Source organism: Echinops telfairi, unplaced genomic scaffold (assembly GCF_000313985.2).
Source record: "Echinops telfairi isolate 266 unplaced genomic scaffold, ASM31398v2 ScPeMD7_7420;HRSCAF=8458, whole genome shotgun sequence".
NCBI lineage: Eukaryota > Metazoa > Chordata > Mammalia > Afrosoricida > Tenrecidae > Echinops > Echinops telfairi.
In genome coordinates this window covers 49,414,848-49,430,916 of record NW_022111320.1, presented here as the reverse complement: position 1 = coordinate 49,430,916, position 16,069 = coordinate 49,414,848, and the positions used below count along the sequence as shown (strand labels likewise).

Sequence of the window (16,069 nt, the reverse complement as noted above, 5' to 3'; positions counted from 1 at the left end):
TGTGTGCCAAGACGCTGTCTGTCCTCTGTTCTGTGGCCTTGGTGGGTACAGGTCGGGGGTAGCCGTTCTGGGCCTCCCGCCCACCCGCCCTCCCCTGACTCCCAGTGTGGTGGACCCAGGCCCTCCTGTTCACTCAGAGCGCTCACCCAGGCCCTGCCGGTCCAGTGAGTGTGGGGTTCCCACACACACCCCAGCTCCTCAGTGTGCCCTTCTTGAGCCTGTGGTGACTCAGGTTAACAGCTTGTCCGCGGTGCCAGCACCGAGCGCAGCACCGACTCCGGCCTGGCTGTTTCCACCCCCAAATCTGGGGCTGGATGGGGTTGGGGGTCCATTGTTCACATGGTCTCTACGGATTATTGCCGGAGTCGCTTTTCCAACGCAGAGGCTTGTTTCTCAGCCACTCTGCGTCCCCACGACCTCCTTCCTTTGATTGAGCCTTAAGGGTTCAGACAGCTGGGGCCCAGTCTTCCAGTCCCCACTGGCCCCACCTATAGTCCCTCTGTGCCCTCACTGTCCCCACATGTCCTTGGCCTGCAGGCTCCCTGGATCCCACAGCCAAGCTGCTTCCTGTGCTCAGCACCTCCCTCCCCAGCCCCAGGCTCCAAGCATTGCAGAGCGTGTGTAGGCGGCTGCTGGTTCAGGCCCCTGGTGTCCCTTGCCTGAGCTGGCCGGTGCCCTCCTAGGCCCTTGCCCCTGTCTGGAGTGTGCTCTCCTGGCTGGGTTGCTGGTTGTCGTAGCTATCTTATGTGGGACTGGCCTGGTGCAGCAGCCTGGCCCCTCACCTCGGAGGGGAAGCTCACAGAGTGAGTCCCTGCCAGGGCTGACCACTGGCACCAGAGTTGTCCTCGTCACCCGCTAGGACACCTACCTGTGCTGCTCTGTACCAGTAGCAGGAGCAGAGGGAGGACCTGGTTCGGAGTCTCTCAAAGACTGGGCCTTCCTCCCACTGGGGCTGGGCGGCAGGGCGGGGGCTGTGTGTGAATCCACTGTCACTCCATCCCACTCCCTCCCCAACTGACCCCTCATTGTCTCCCCACTGTTTCATTGTAGACTGAGGGCCCCCCTGCTGGGGAGGAGCCGGCCAGCCCTGAGGCAACGCACGAAGCTGGCACCCCTACTTTGGCCAGTGGCCTCAGTGGCTACCCCACCCTGTCAGGGGGTGGTGACCAAAGGGAGGCCCAGACCTTGGACAGCCAGATCCAGGAGACAAGTAAGTGGCCGGGCTGGGCCTGAGGGCCAGCCAGGGGCCCTGCCACTGGCCGCTGATTGAAGCGCCTTTGTTTGTCAACCAGAGTGTGGCCTAAATGTTAACGAAGCAACCTTTTATTTTCCAGGCATCTAATGATGACATTCTGGTCTCGTCTTCCGCCCTGTGTCCCCCTCTTGTCTCCCCTGTTGCCCCCTCCCTACCCTCCTTCCGTGTCACTGCAGATTGAGACCTACAGGCTGACGTTCCGGGCCAACGCCAGGGCCCGCACCGACCACGGGGCTGACATTGTTTCCCGGCCCCCCTACTTCCCTGGAGGCCCCACCTCGGGCACCCGGGCCCCTGGCTCTCTCCCCCAGGCTGCCCACTAGACATGTGACTGCTGGGTGCTGGGCAGCCATCCCACCGCCACGCCTCCTTCTGCTGCCACCTGCTTTGTCCCTGCCCCTACGCTACGCCACTGCTACCCAGGGCGGGTGGGGAGGGGTGGGTGGGAACCGGATCCCAACCTGCGCTGATTGGTGTTTGGGACTGAACCCCAGAGAAACTGAAAGTGCCCTCCCAGAGGAAGAGGCGGCGGATCCGTAAGTGGTGGCCCGCCTGCCCGCCCCACCCTGGAGCCCGCTGAGCACGGCCCCCAACTCCAGCCCCATACCCCATGCCCACCCTGTCTTGCTGTCCTGCCCCACCATAGTTTGGGATCAGTGTCCTCTGACCCTGCTGCTTTCCATACCTGTCCAGCTGCTATCAAAAATCTCCTTTACTTATTTTATCTTTTGTTGGTTTCTAATAATCTAAAACTGGTATAGCTTTGCAGATTGAGACCATGTCTAAGTGAAAGTCTTCAGTAGGTGTTGAGGGAGCAAGGGAGGGAAGATCTGGACGCCTTGGGGGCTGGAGCTGCCAGCCCTGCTGGGGCAGCCTGGGAGTAGGCTGGAGGCAGGAGTGCAAGGAAGGGGAGGGGGTGGAGGCCCATGAGCAGGTGGGGCAGGCTGAGGGGCTGGTCAGCATGGACTGGTTATGTTGGTGTCAATACATATGTGTATGTGTGCGTGCGCGCGCGCACACGCTGCTGCTTTCTTCTAACCAAGAGGCTGATTTGGGCATCTCTGTCTGGTTCCCTGGGATCTGGTGGGAGCTAGGCAGCCAGGGCTCGGGGAGCAGGGCAGGGCCCAGGACAGCAGGGTCCTTCCAGGCCTGCTCCTGTAGGTCTTGGGCACTCAGGCCCTCCCTTGTCCGGGGGGCGCAGGAGGGGCCCAGACGCATATGGAGAGTAGGGGAATCAGGTCTGGAAATGTACAATAAAGGCATGAGATGGGCCAGCCTGCAGAAGGCTGTCTCAGCTGGACCTGGTCTCGGAGGAAGGCTGCAGTGATGGGGAATAGCCTGGGGATTGTATTGAGATGAAGATTCTTATTGCACTTGTATTTTTTTTGTATTGAAGTTTGCATGGTTTCTAATAAAGAATTAAAACCTAACCGTTTGTAGTGAAGTGGCCTGGGAGTGTCCCGGGCCCTCTTTGGGAAGAGCATTTCCTGCAGTGCCGATTGGCACCCTGGGAGCTCCGGAAGGCAGGGAGGGGGTTCTGCTTAGGTTCGGATTGGATCTCTGTGCAGGGAGGACGCCCCTGAGGCTGGCAAGGCCTTCCTTGGGAAGTTTTGACAGTAACTGGCCAGGCACTCACTGCCAAGTTGGAGGTGGCCATGTCTTCTGGGAAAATGCTCGCAGGAACCAGAAAAAGTTGACCTCCCTGAAAAGAATTTGAAAAAAGGCTCAACTGTGCCAAGAACCTGGGGTGGGGTGGGGTTGCTGGGGCAACGACAGCAGCAGGAAGTGACTGGTGGGAGTGGTCAGGAGACAAGCAGGGGCAGCAGAGCAGGTAGTCTAAAGGTCCTAGGTCTGGAGGGTGCCAATTTGACAATTGGTTGGAAATGACCTGGGCATTGTGTTCTCAGGCTGTCTGCTCCTAGCCCCTTGACAGGCCCTGTGAGCCAGAGAACCAGGGAGAGCTGACCGGGCTGGGCAGCGTGCGCCACTCTCCACCCACTGGGGTGGGCTTGGTTCCCAACTTGCTTGTGGCTCAGCCTTTCCCCTCGTCCACCTCTGACCCAGTTGTAAACTAAATAAAGATTAAATAAAGCTGCGTGATGTCCACCAGGTGGCCTGTTCTTCCTTCCTCCGTGTCCTCGTCGGTTGCCCTCCAGCATCCGTGCACACCTAGCCGTGTGCATAGGTCCTGGGATGCACAGTCCCAGCGACCTCCACCCCTCTGTGACCCCACAGGTGTGACCAAGGGGACATACTAGGTGGCTGTACAGCTGCTGGGCCAACTCCTTGAGGGCCATGGTTTCTGTGGCTTGGTTGCCTGTGGAACTCCTCCCGCATCTGATTGGGCTCATGGGTGCATGCCAAGGACCCCCTGCTCCAGGGAGGGGGCTACCGCTGGACCTGTGCTGCCCAGAACTACAAGGGCTTCAAGTTGGTGGTTCCCAAGCCCTCCGCACCTTCATCCTCTCTACTCTGCCTTCACTTTCCCTCACTTTAGGGGGAAGTGTGGCCTGCAGAACGGTGTGCTGAGGCCCTGAGGACCTCAGAGAGAGTGATGCTCACAAGGGATAAATAGAACTTTATTTTAAATAAACATATGCACTCTGTACACAGCCCAGGGAAGCAGGGCTCAGTCATCAGCTGTCTTGCGCACGTCAAAGCTGCCACAGGGTCCGCGCAGCAGTTCTGCCAGCAGGGCGAGTAGCTGCCCGTGTTCCTGCTGCACGTTGAGTGGAAGGGCAGCCAGCTCACTGCGCAGGCTCCGCTCCACCATGCGGCCCAGGGCCCGGCGCAGCTCCCGCAGCAGCCGCACCGTGTGAGAGTCGCCCTCCAGCCTCAGCAAGTCACTGTCGCTCAGGGAGATGGTGGCCCGGCGCCCATCATCTGGGGAAAGGGAGAGATGGTGGGAGCCGAGGTGAGGCTGGGCCTGAGAAGGTGGGCCAGCTGTGGTTGTGTGGGGCCGTCCTCTTCAGGTACCCACCACGGATGTGGACGTCCCCATCTGTCAGTAGCAACACAGCTAGTGGGTGCACCTGGGAGGAGTCCCGGACGAAGACACTGCCGTTGGACTTGACAGCCATGAAATACGTCAGCCACCGGCTCCGTAACCGGGTGGCCTCCCTAGAGAATGCAGAGCCGGTTAAGGTTACCCCTCTGGCCTTTCTCAGCTGCCCCACCCTGCCCTGCCTGACCCCGACCTGTTAATGGTCGACTTGTGTAGCAGGATGTTGCCTGATTTGGTCCTGTATGTGACGCTGTTGGGCTTAAACTTCCCCTGCCGGGTCACCTTGCCCTGCCTCACCTGCCGAGACAGAGAGGATGGATGAGTGAGGCTCAGGTGGGAGGGAGCAAGGCTGCGGCGGGCGGGGCGGCCTCCCCACCCGAGTCAGCACCTGGATGAGGTTGGGGTAGAGCCCGGCCATCAGCACGCCCTTCACCAGCTCCTCCTCCTCGCTGTACTCGTTGCACTGGGCCGAGGCCAGGGTGCAGTCCGAGGGCTTCCCCACCAGGAAGGCCTCGTAAATGTTCTCTGAGAACTGCTTGATCAGGCCTGGGGAGACCAGAGTGCAGGGTGACCCCAGGGCCCTGGGCACAGACTCCATGGGGCAGGGAGGGGTGGGAGGGCCCGCTGACCATGAATGAAGCGCAGGCTGGGTGCATAGAGCAGGTTCTCCTCCAGGTAGTTCTCCCGGGAGCTGCGGTCCTGCCAGCGCAACACCTCCTCCCAGCCAGCCACAGCCCGCACGAAGGCCAGGTGGTCACTGCCACTGTCGTGACTCAGCAGTGCCTTCACCTGGGGGAGGGTGGAGGGTGGGCAGGCAGGGTCACCTCAGGGCAGCCAGCAGGTGGTGCCGGGCAGCATGGGGGAACCAGAGGGCTGGGGCCTGACCTTGTCCACCTCTGCCCGGTTCTGCAGGCTGCTGCTGAAGGGGTCCCGGGTCAGACAGGAAACGACCACCAACAGAGGGTGTAGGCAGCGGAAGATGGCGGCCAGCACGATGGCCTTGGCCAGCCGGGGGTCAGTGGAGATGTGGGCCAGGCGCTGCCCCAGGGTGGTCAGGTATTCTCTCTGGTCCAGTACCCCTGCAACAGCTCAGCCATCAGTCCCTGCCCTTCAGCTGCTCTGCGGCCCAGCCCCACCCCCTACTCACCGATCTCCTGCAACAGGATGACGGCCTCGTCTACTGCCTTGATGTCCGGGCTGTCCACAGCCTTGGAGAGGAACTCCACTGCCTGCAAAGACCACCAGCAACCCCCATGAGTCTGCTCCTGCTCACCCGGCCTGCGCCCACCCGCCCGCCCCGCGCCCCGCCACGCACCGTCTTCTCCGGCATGTGAATCTTGGCCTGCAGCACCAGGTTCTCCAGGGGTGTGCGCAGAATCTCCGGCACTTGGAACGTGGCCATTTTCTCCAGCCGACTACGCGGGAACAGGTGGTAGGCAAAGCCAGACTGGCAGCGGCCCGCCCGGCCCCGGCGCTGAATCACGTTTGCTCGGGACACCCACACGGTCTCCAGGCAGGACACCTGGGGAGGGTGCAGGGCAGCAGCAGCACAGTCACCACAGGCCTGCCCCAGTGCTTCCCCAGCTAACGGGCCCCTCTCCAACAGCAGAGGCCTTTTCAGACACACACACACTCTGCAGGAAGCTGATGATGTGGCCCAGGATGGGCACCCTCCCACCAGAGGTTGGCGGTGCCTGGCTCATCCCCAAGAAGGCGTGGGGCACCTTGGTCTTGAGATCGTAGCGCTCCTCCTTGTGCAGACCACTGTCCACGACGTGCACGATGTCGTTGATGGTGATGGAGGTCTCCGCAATGTTGGTGGCCAGGACGATCTTGCGCACCCCAAGCGGCGGCTGCTGGAAGATGGCCTTCTGGTCCATCATGGGGATGTTGGAGTGCACTGGGGGCAGCGACACACGGGTTAGGAGCCCTGTTCCCGCCAACTCCTTCCCTCCCCAGGAGCATGCTCAGACACACACCCAGTGGAAGGTAAGGTCCCAAGACCGGCGGAATGGTCAGAAAACCAGGCCTGTAAGCTCCAGGCGTGGGCTCACCTGGCAGGATGAGGTATTTGCCCTCGTGCATGCCCAGGGCCTCCTGGAGGCGTTGCTGCACTCCTTTGATCTCCTGCCAGCCGGGCAGGAAGCACAGGATCCCACCTGTAAGGGGCGCTGCAGGCATGAGCCAGCTGCTCCTGGCAAATGGGACCGTGTGGGCAGAGGGCACACAGGAACGGACTCACCTGGCTCCCCTCGGGCGTCAATGTGCAGAACCAGATCCGTCACGAGATCCAAATCCAGGGCACATTCATCCTCAGACTGGGGGGCAGGGAGGAAGGGGCCAGTCAGTCCCAGGGCAGGGAGGCACGGGCCAGTGTCCCCTCCGGCCCACATGTCATCCTTTCCTTCCAAGCACTAAATGTGGCTAAGGCATGGGCAGCGGCAGCCAAGCCCTCACCTCATGGTGCCGGTGGCGGGGCGGGTACTGATGCTTGCCCAGCTTGGCCAGGATGTCCTCCAAGTAGTGCTCCTTGACGGGGTACATGAAGCCGGGCACCTTGATGACCGGACAGCCCCCGAAGTAACGGGAGAAGCGCTCGTTGTCGCCTGTGGCGCTCATGAGCACCAGCCGCAGGGCCGGGTTGAGTCGCTGCAGGCCCTTGAGCAGAATGAGCAGGAAGTCCGTGTTGACGTCCCGCTCGTGCACCTCGTCCACGATCACGTGGCTCACACCCTCCAGACTGGGGTTGCTCTGCAGCTTCCGCAGCAGGATGCCCACGGTGCAGAAGAGCAGGGCCCCTCCACGGGCCGGCGGCTTGCTCTCCAACCGCACCTGGAAGCCCACGTTCCGGCGTAGGGAGGGGCCCAGTTCGTGGCTGACGCGCTGTGCCACGGACACAGCAGAGATGCGACGTGGCTGAGTGATAATGACGTTGCACCGTGCGCCGCGGCCCTCGGTCACATAGCGCTCCAGCAGCAGCTGGGGGATGCGCGTGGTCTTCCCACAGCCCGTGTCCCCCGAGATGACCACCACGGGGTGCTGCTCAATGGCATTGAGGATGGTGTCCCGATGCGGGTCCACGGGGAGCTGGGGGACCTCCTGCCAGACCGGTCCTCGCCGCCGCCACAGCTCAAGCAGGTTGTGGCTCAGACGCAGCTCCTCTGCTTCTAAGAGAGGCATGTAGGGCTTGCCTGTGATGGGGTCGCTCAGGGGCCCCGAGTCCTTGCCCAGCGGCAATATGTCATCGCTCTGCAGTCGGGGTTCTGGGGAGATCCAGGCACTGTCCACAGGGTACTGGGGGTCGGGAGGGAAGCAAACAGTGAGTAGGCCAGGCCGCCTTCCTCCCTCCAGCCCCGTCACAGGCTGCACAGGGCAGGAGTTGGAACCCCACCCACAGGGCAGAGGCCTCAGTTCCCTGACGGTCGGAAGACCCAGTGAGCGAGCCTGGACTACCGGGGCGGGGTGTTCCCTCCTTGGTGAGGAACATGCAAGACCAACTCGCCTGCCTCCAGCCAGGGTTTTCAGGCCAGAGAACAGGGAGGCCAAGGGAGGCCGCTCTTACATGGTTGAGGAAGGTCTCGATCTTGCGGAGGATGGGCTCGGGCACCTGGATGGTGCATGGCCGGCGCTGGGTCTCCCCCAGTTCTCGCAAGGATGCCAGGTTGTACATGGCATGGGTCAGCGGCTCGTTGTTTCTGTCCACCAGGCCCAGGCTCTGCAGAGGGACACTACATTCAGTTGGCTCCAGCTATCCAAAGCCAGCTTGGGCAGGCTCAGGGGCCCGGAGAGAAGTTGTAGAGAACTTTCTTAAGAGCTTTCGGGGTGTGGGTGATGTGACAAAAGGGTAATTTAGGAGCAAGGGATGTCAAGTGTCCACACACGTGACTTTAACAACGGCTGAGAAAGCTAGACCTACTACACTAGACAAGAGCATCCCTGCCCCAGCTCAGGGACCTTTCGAAGTCCCGCCAAGAGCCCAGTCTCCCCGCCACAGATTACCTTCAATAAATTTGAAGACCACACCCCCTCCTCGGCTCGCAACACAGCACCTGTCCCACATGCAGCCCCATTATACGCTAATATACACAAGACCTTTCGTAAAACATCGATTTCTGCGGCAATTACAGGAGCCCTCTGAGGGTAAGCAACACAGCTTCCTTCCCGTGGCAGACAGGGGCACCCCTGCCGGCAACTGTGCTCCCATTATTTCTAAGTCTGGGGGAGTCTGTTCCCCCTCCAAAGCCCAGACCCAACACTCCTTAAAGAAACCTCCCTCCACACCCCTCTGGGAAGCCCCTTCCTCTTGGATTCCTTGCCAAACAGCGGCTTGGGGCTCAGAGACAGGGCTCTGCTCCCTGGGCTACAAAAGGTGCCGCCACAGCCACTCTGCTCCAGAAGGGTTGCCTACCTCTTTCTTTCCACCCCCCCAAGTCTGGCTAGACCCTCCCCCACAGCTCCCAGCCAACCAGCTGCTTCCAGAACTGCTGCCAACTGGAATCTTACTCCCTCTGGAGCAGCCTGGACCAAACTGGGACCTGTGTATAGATATCAAGCTAGAACACAGACCTCCAAGTTCTCCCCAGAGTCCTCACTCTGCCCTCTTGAGCCACAGATGACACGCCTGCTCCTCCTCCATGCTCCCACTCCACCGCCCCCCCGCCGCCCCCCAGTTCTGACCTCACCATCAGCTGTCACTAAGCCGCAGAGCAAAATACCAGAAGTGTCCACCCATCTAGAGGAAAAGCAGGGCCCGCTGCCCATCACTCTGCAGACCACTCGCCTGTCCAACCCACCTAGTGCCCTGGGCCCCACCCGCTGAGAAGCTGCACTGCCCTCACCTGGATGGATGCGCTCACCTTCAACATCTGCTCATGTGAGTCTACAACTCATTTTGGACCCAAAGCCCAGGAGCAAGATCTCCCTGAGGCATCAACACCAGCTCGCTCGTCTGCTCCCAGTTTGGCCCTCTTCCTGGCCAACAGTGGCACTCTGGGGGAGTCCTAGAAAGAGCGGCCACCCCGGCTGACACGCCAGGATTGGGTAGCAGGTAATTCCGTGGCCAGGTGGAAGACCAGGGAGTTGGGCTTTCCCTTCCTAGAGAAATGGCCTGGTCTGCCCAGAACAGAGCAGGACCCTCGAGACTCACCTTGAGTTTCTTGCAGGCCAAGGCTGCCGCCTTATTCTCCGCCTCTGCTTTGCGGCGCCCTTTGGCGACAAAGGTCATGGGACAGGGCCAGAGCAGGGTGAGGGTGGCCAGCTTGGTCTTCGTGCCCACAGTATGGAATTGCATGAGGTTCTACAGGGAATTGGGAGATGGTTACCAAAAAAGCAAGGGAAAAAGAAAAAAGATTTGGCACATTCCCAGAGTGCTAATAACCCCCAAATGGAAGTAAGCCATCGCGGCGGGTGCTAACCACCAGCCACGCAAGTGCTGCTCCTTTACGCCCCTCGCTCCACCCCCGGCTTCTCAGCAGAGGCCAATGTCAAGCAGTGCACCCTAGCCCCCTGTCCTCAGCACCTCGCACAGCCACAAGTGTGGTGGAGGCTACAGCGAGGGCTTCCAGCATGAGCTACAAGTCAGCTATGTCTAGGGCAGCAGCTGGGCGGGGTACTGGTGTGACAGGTCAGAGGGTTTCCCTTCTCAGCAAGAGCAACTCACATCCCAACCTCTTTCACCCCCTAAGGCAGAAGGTGGTCTTCCACTCGCCCAGCCCAGCCTCACTGGCCTCTCCCAGTCCTGCTTGCGTCACCGAGTGGCTCCTGAGCTCCCTCAGGCAGCCACAGAACGGGCACCTTACACCTTCCCACCACGCCTGTCTGAGGAACACCAGGCCTAAGCTGGCCCGCTCCACCCCCCGCAGATGCCTGCAGGGCCCAACGCACCTTAGCCGTGGAGGAGGAGGTTGCAATCTGAATCACCTTGGCCAGGAGGTTCTTGGGAAGGGGAAACTGGGTCAGAGCCCTAATGGCACTGTCATCGTCTGTCATCTCAAAGGAGCCCCCCCTGGGAGGACAAGAAGTAGAGGTGAAGAGACTCCACCTGCGCTTTGGTCAAGTTGGCCTCAGGTTAGGACACTGCATCAGTGTGGGAGGCGGGACAAGGAGGGGACACAGGGCACGTGCCCCTTACTCTGCAGGTCCCTCCCTTAGGTCCCCAGCCCAGGGCAGAGAGCAGGCAGAGAGGTCGCTGGACTTTGTGAGACCCGAGTATGCACTGGAGGGGGTGCCACATGCTGCTTGTAGGAGCCCAGCCACACAGAATAAGACCAGCTGCCACCCCATCCCCAAGAATGAAGGGCACCCCTGTCAGTCATGGGGCTCCCCACCACCGGAGCACGACCCCAGGGAGCACCCCCCCCCCACCGCCCCCTGCCCCCCATGCAGAGGTGTGGCCTGCTTCTTCCCCTGCACTTCAGCTGTACCTCGAGTCCCTGAGTGGGGTGTGGGAGTCCTGCTGGGTCATAGACAGGAAGTCAGTAACATCAATGGTTCCCTCTTCTAGCTCTTCCTCCTCATCCTCCTCCTCTTCCCGGCCCAAGGATCGGGATAGGCCTGTGGGCACCCCAGGCCGGATGCCCTCAGGGTTCAGCTGCCTCCAAGAAGTGGGTGGCATGGCAGGCTCTGGGCGCCACCAACTATCAGCTGGGGAGCCAAAGCGATCGGCTAGCACACGGTATTTGGCGGCATCAAACAACTCATTCCGGGGGCCCAGCAGACCCCAGCCCTGGGGAGAAAAGGGGATCGTGAGGGTCTGCGCAGATCTTGCGCAGGTCCCCGTCTAGTCCCTCGTGTGTGGCAGCCATGTCTGCTCTGCTCAGTGCCTTGTCCAGGGCCAGACAGAGGAGGCAGGAGGACACCCAGCATCGACAGGTGAAAACCCAAAACACAAACTCACTGCCATCGAGCCATCTGTGACTCATAGTGACCCTGTAGGACAGGGTAGAACTGCCCCTGTGGGCTCCCAGGACTGACTCTACAGGAGCAGAAAGCCTCCTCTTCCTCCCTCAATGTACGGTGGTTTCAAACTGCGGACCTTGCAGTCAGCAGCCCAACCGTAACCACTATACCACCAGGCTCCCTGACAGGTGAAACGGCAGGGCAAATACTCAACCCATTGGGCCAAACCACCAGCAAGCCCCTTTGCTGGGCACCGGGGAAGCAGATACATTCACCTAGTGGCCTAGTGGCACCTGAAGCTGGCACCCGCACAGGAGAACACAGTCTACAGCAATGACTGGGGCTAAATGAACTTAAACCATCTACACCAGAGTTTACAAAGCGTGTTAAACGATACACACTCTTACTGAGAGGAAAATGCCAATTAAAACATTTTCGGAGTCATTAGCTTCTACAAAGGGACTCTGCTGGCATAGTGGGTCACAGGTCGGGCAGCTTAACAGCAAGGTCAGCAGTTCAAAACCACCAGGCACTCTAAGGGAGAGAGACAAAGCTTCCTACTCCCACCAAGATTTACAGCCTTGAGAACCCACAAGGGCAGCTCTCCTGTGTCTCTATAGCATCCCTATGCGTCGAATCAACTTGGTGGCAGGGAGCATCTGAGGTTTAACCTGTCCTCCCATGTCCAGCAGAGCCAGGATTCCTGAGTCTTGGCACTGTTGGCACTTGGGCCTGTGCGTTCTAGGACACGTAGCAGCATTTCTGTCCTCTGTCCTCTTATGAGCACACACCACCACTGATTATGGCAACCAGAAGGACTCCGGCCACCGTCAAATGTTGCTTGGTGGGGTGGGGGGTGGGGTGGAGGGAAACACCCAAACTGAGAGCGGGTCAGGTGGAGCTATTCTATTGGAGATGAATTAGTGAGACCTAAGTACAAAGGTAAGGTCAAGTTTCCCAGAGAGCAGGAGGGGGTGAGTGAGGAAAAGAGTGAACCAGGGAGTGTGATCGCGGGGCTCAGGAAAGAGGCTCGAAGTCACAGTGCTGAAGCAACAGTGATGAGGCCCCATTCGTCACTGCACAGCTACCTGGGGTGCTGTGTGCCAGGGTCTGTGAGGGAAACCAGAGCCCGGGGGCAGCCATGTCACTGCAGAGGAGACAACAGGAATCACAAGCAGAGGGAGCAGCCAGCAGCGGAGGCAGGACTGAGAGGAAGGATCAGACCCTGAAGGATTACGAAGGCCTCCAAAAAAGAATGAGAAGAGAAAAATCCAAAACTTGAGTAAAGGGGGCAGGAGAGCGGCAGAGAAAGAGGAAAGGAGAGGAAAGGGCAGAGTGCGGGTCCAGGACGAGAGGGGGCCATGCTCCTGAGAGGCAGGAAGGAAGACAGGAGCAGGGACACCCTAGGCCCAAGACCAGAGAGGAGCTTCAGGAACATATGTGCCGTATCATGTGCATGGCAAGCGGGTCCTTGCCAGGGCAGGCTGAAGGACAGAGGGCTCCAGGCTGGACCCGCCATGGAGCCATCCATTAGGTGAACAGAAAGGCTGGTGAGCAAGGCTGGGACACAGGACAGGAGGGTCAGGAGCTCCCGTGGCAAGCAAGCCATGCCCAACCACTGGGACGTGAAAGCAGCTAGTGCCACACTTCCATTCCCAATAGAGGAGGACAGTGCGGCTATGGGGACCCACCCAAAATAACAAGGAAGGAGCACACTGTTCTATAAAGGGAGTGATCGTCATGATCAAAAGCACAGAATGAAGATAACCAGTGTGAAAGAGAGAGAGAGAGTGTGTGTGTGTGTGTGTGTGTGTGTCGGGGATGGGGGTGGGCGTGGGGGCAGGGGTTTGAATCTCTCACCGGCTGAAGAGTGAGAGAGGAACCACAGGTGGGCAGGGCTCGGGACAGAAGTGGTTGAACTGAGGCGCACCCAGCACCGGTGAGCCTGTCCCAGCAAGAGGCACAACACTCCCCCCAAGAAGGGTGTGTGGCTTCCCTGGGGGAGGGGCACCTTGAAGAGCTGGCAGGCTGCGGCGGCCGCCTGCCGCTCGGCATCGATCTTCTTGCTGCCATAGCCTTCCACCTCCACGCTCTTGGGCCACTTGATGTGCAGGGTGACTTTCTGGGGACGAGAAGAAAAGGCTCAAGACCGCGGCTCTCCAGCCTGCGGCAGGGTCGCGGGTCCAGTGGAGGAGGCGCATGGCTGTGGGCCCTCGCAGGCTGCAAAAGGGTCAGAGCTGAGTGACACGGCCTCGGCCCTGCCCTCCCTCTCCCTGGGAACCCGATTCCCCCACCCCTACCTCCTGTGTTTTTGCCACCTCGGTGCCATGTTCTAGCCAGAGGGCAGGCCGGTGCAGAATGGCTTGCCTGCAGGCCTCTGTGGGTCCCAAGGCCCTCAGGAGTCCAGAAGCAGGAGTCCTCGTGGTCACACCAACCCTCTGCAGGAGAACTCCCTGCCCCTCCTGTCCCAAGTCTCCCTATACTAGGGGCTAGTCTATTATGGATCTTCTTCAAACCTGGCTTTGCTGAGTCTGTTCAATTGTTTTCAATTCAGAAGACCTATTCTACATCCTCCTTGAACAAAACAAAAATAGGAAAAACAGCTGAGAGGGAGGAGCAGCCCACCTCTGCCCTGGGCATCAGACTAATGCTTCCCCTGACCCCTGGTGAAGTTACCTTTTTCTTCGGGCCATTCGTGTGCACGTAGACCAGTTTGTCTTTTGCATGTGAGATGCCGAGAGCTCTTCCTATCACGCTGTTGAGAAGGTTTTTGGGTTGCGGGAATTCTTTTAATAGGTCCCTAGAAGCTAGGGAAAGAAGAAGAAATGCATTTCAGTTCTTCGTTTAAAACCCACTCCACTTGGCCTGGGCTGGACTCTGAGGATGGTGGCTCGGTACCCGGATCACAATGAGCACCCTGGAAAAGGAAACCAGCTGCAGGAGCTACAAGGGGTAGTGGGGCCCAGATCCACTTGCCTGGTCATCTCCTGAAGGGCAATGACCGACATGCCACTGAGGGAACCAGCCAGCATCCTCATCCCCAGCCAAGCTTCTGATTTATTCCATCAACTAAAGAAGCTGGCACGGCCAACAGCCCCTTCTAATCTAATGCCTGATAGGAGGCACTAAGCAACAACAACAAAAACCCACCACCGCACGCACATACAGGAGACAAAGGCAACGCAAGGCCCCTCCTAAAGTGACAGGCACACTCAAAAGGAGGATCAAACCCATGTATACCAACGAGATCTGAAAATTGGGCCGCGGCTCTCAACTGTCCCTTGGCACCCTGCCACGGGCACCCCAGAACCAGATTCTGTGCAGGGACAATGACTGCAGACCTCCACGGAGAGACCTGGGCACGAGCTGCTACTCTGAGTTCTCAGCGTCCAGTGGAGGCAGAGTGCATCACACTCCGTGAGAGGCACCTCATCCCTTTCATTTGGGCTTTGGCTCACTGCCAAGCGTACAAATAGGCAAGGTGTGCACCTGGATGGCAGCTGTCCAGACATGGGCCTAACCAGGCCACAGAGAAGAGAGGCCTGCCGAGAAGAGTTAACCCTTTCAAGACCACATTTTCTGCCGTGAAACTTTTTTGGAAACCGTGTTTTCAGTAACAGAAGACATTTTGAGCAAACTGAAACAAGGACAAAGTTTGCGGTAATACAGATTCTGATACAATTAGTGGGACACCCGTATCCCAAGGGAGGCTGTGTGGGGACATGACGCTCATTTCTTCAGTTTTACTTATAAGCCCCCACCAGATGACAACACAAACTAAAGGTGGGCTAGCAATTCTCGACTTGGCCCCGGAAGTGCTATATGTAGGTGGACACTCCATTGTCTCATGGACCACAAAGGGTTATCATCCGAGGCAAAGGCCGGTATCCTGTCACCAAAGTGACTGTCCAACAGAAGCAGGGGCACGATGACAGGAGGCTTTTCCGTTCTCTACTCCTAGTCCCTGGCATTTCCTTCCCCTTTAAGCCCGCTCCAGAAGGCCACTCTGGGGGGGGGTGCATGCATGTGTGCACCGGCATGCACAGTCAGCCGGGGAGCTTTTGCACGGCCCTGAACACCCTGCGTCCACAAGGTGCCTGCGAATAGCAGCGATTCACGTCGGGGAAGGCTCTGTACTTTGGGAAAGCTCCTCTACAAATCCTCATGTAAGCCTGCTGCCTGCGTGGGAATCCCTTGGAGAGAAGGAGCAAAGCAGAAAGATCTAAAGCCTGTGTTTCCGGGGGGCAAGCGCCTCTGACCGCTGCCGACGTGCAAGGCTAGCCTGCCTGGATCCTGACTCGGGGTGGCTGGATTCCACACCGGGCCCCGACGTTAAGTAGGTCCGCTCGGCCCACAACAGACGGCCGCGCTCCGGCCACACTGCTCGTCCGTGATGGGCAGAGCTGCCAGGCGTTACTGGGGAGGCACATCGCGGGGCGCCATCGGGGTCACTCTTTGTTCCGCACGTTGTGGATGGATGATGGGCGGTCGGTCCACTCTCTGAACCTCGGCCACTCATCCTGCCTGGGCGTTCGTTGCTCTCTTCCTCCGTTCCCTCGAGGTTCGCACCTCTCACCTGTTCCAGTCAGATGCAGGCGTTACCGCGCTTCGAGGGTCCTTCCGGGGCCTGGACCACACTGATGTCCGGAAGAGCGGGACGGCGGTCTCGGTTACTGGCCGGCAGGGAGCCTCCGCCCGCCAGGCCCGCCCGCGCCCCCGATCTGCCATCCCCGCCGCCAAGGGCGTCGCGGCCCGTCCGCCCCCGCTACATCCCTCACCGTTCACCATGCTCCCGTCGCCGGTCCCGGGCCCGCCGGGAGCTGCCCCCGCCTCGTCGGCCTCCTTGGCGTGGTCGGGGCGGGCGCAGCCTGACGAGAGGCCTCGCGAGCGTCCCTGTCGCCCGGAAGCGCGGG

General features: G+C 59.7%; 2 protein-coding genes across 5 annotated transcripts in view; one reads left to right on the top strand and one right to left on the bottom strand.

The window, feature by feature from the left end:
* Positions 1 to 3,361, top strand: part of MAP4 (microtubule associated protein 4) — a 140,787-nt gene extending 137,426 nt beyond the window's left edge. The window contains exons 21-22 of the mRNA XM_045297704.1: positions 1,051 to 1,210; positions 1,335 to 3,361. Coding sequence (XP_045153639.1) covers positions 1,051 to 1,210; positions 1,335 to 1,342 — 168 coding nt within the window. The 3' untranslated portion in view covers positions 1,343 to 3,361. The remainder of the gene's footprint in view (positions 1 to 1,050; positions 1,211 to 1,334) is intronic.
* Positions 3,362 to 3,818: 457 nt separating this feature from the next.
* DHX30 (DExH-box helicase 30) overlaps positions 3,819 to 16,069 on the bottom strand; it is a 27,457-nt gene continuing 15,206 nt past the window's right edge. For all 4 annotated transcript variants that reach the window (XM_045297434.1, XM_045297435.1, XM_004703985.3 and 1 more), the window contains 18 exons: positions 13,833 to 13,963; positions 13,168 to 13,278; positions 10,682 to 10,983; positions 10,143 to 10,263; positions 9,406 to 9,555; positions 7,822 to 7,974; positions 6,717 to 7,553; positions 6,502 to 6,577; positions 6,314 to 6,418; positions 5,984 to 6,159; positions 5,575 to 5,781; positions 5,407 to 5,488; positions 5,145 to 5,338; positions 4,889 to 5,048; positions 4,648 to 4,805; positions 4,453 to 4,556; positions 4,236 to 4,375; positions 3,819 to 4,138 (listed from right to left, as the gene is read on the bottom strand). In XM_045297434.1, coding sequence (XP_045153369.1) covers positions 3,885 to 4,138; positions 4,236 to 4,375; positions 4,453 to 4,556; positions 4,648 to 4,805; positions 4,889 to 5,048; positions 5,145 to 5,338; positions 5,407 to 5,488; positions 5,575 to 5,781; positions 5,984 to 6,159; positions 6,314 to 6,418; positions 6,502 to 6,577; positions 6,717 to 7,553; positions 7,822 to 7,974; positions 9,406 to 9,555; positions 10,143 to 10,263; positions 10,682 to 10,983; positions 13,168 to 13,278; positions 13,833 to 13,963 — 3,461 coding nt within the window. In that variant the 3' untranslated portion in view covers positions 3,819 to 3,884. The remainder of the gene's footprint in view (positions 4,139 to 4,235; positions 4,376 to 4,452; positions 4,557 to 4,647; positions 4,806 to 4,888; positions 5,049 to 5,144; positions 5,339 to 5,406; positions 5,489 to 5,574; positions 5,782 to 5,983; positions 6,160 to 6,313; positions 6,419 to 6,501; positions 6,578 to 6,716; positions 7,554 to 7,821; positions 7,975 to 9,405; positions 9,556 to 10,142; positions 10,264 to 10,681; positions 10,984 to 13,167; positions 13,279 to 13,832; positions 13,964 to 16,069) is intronic.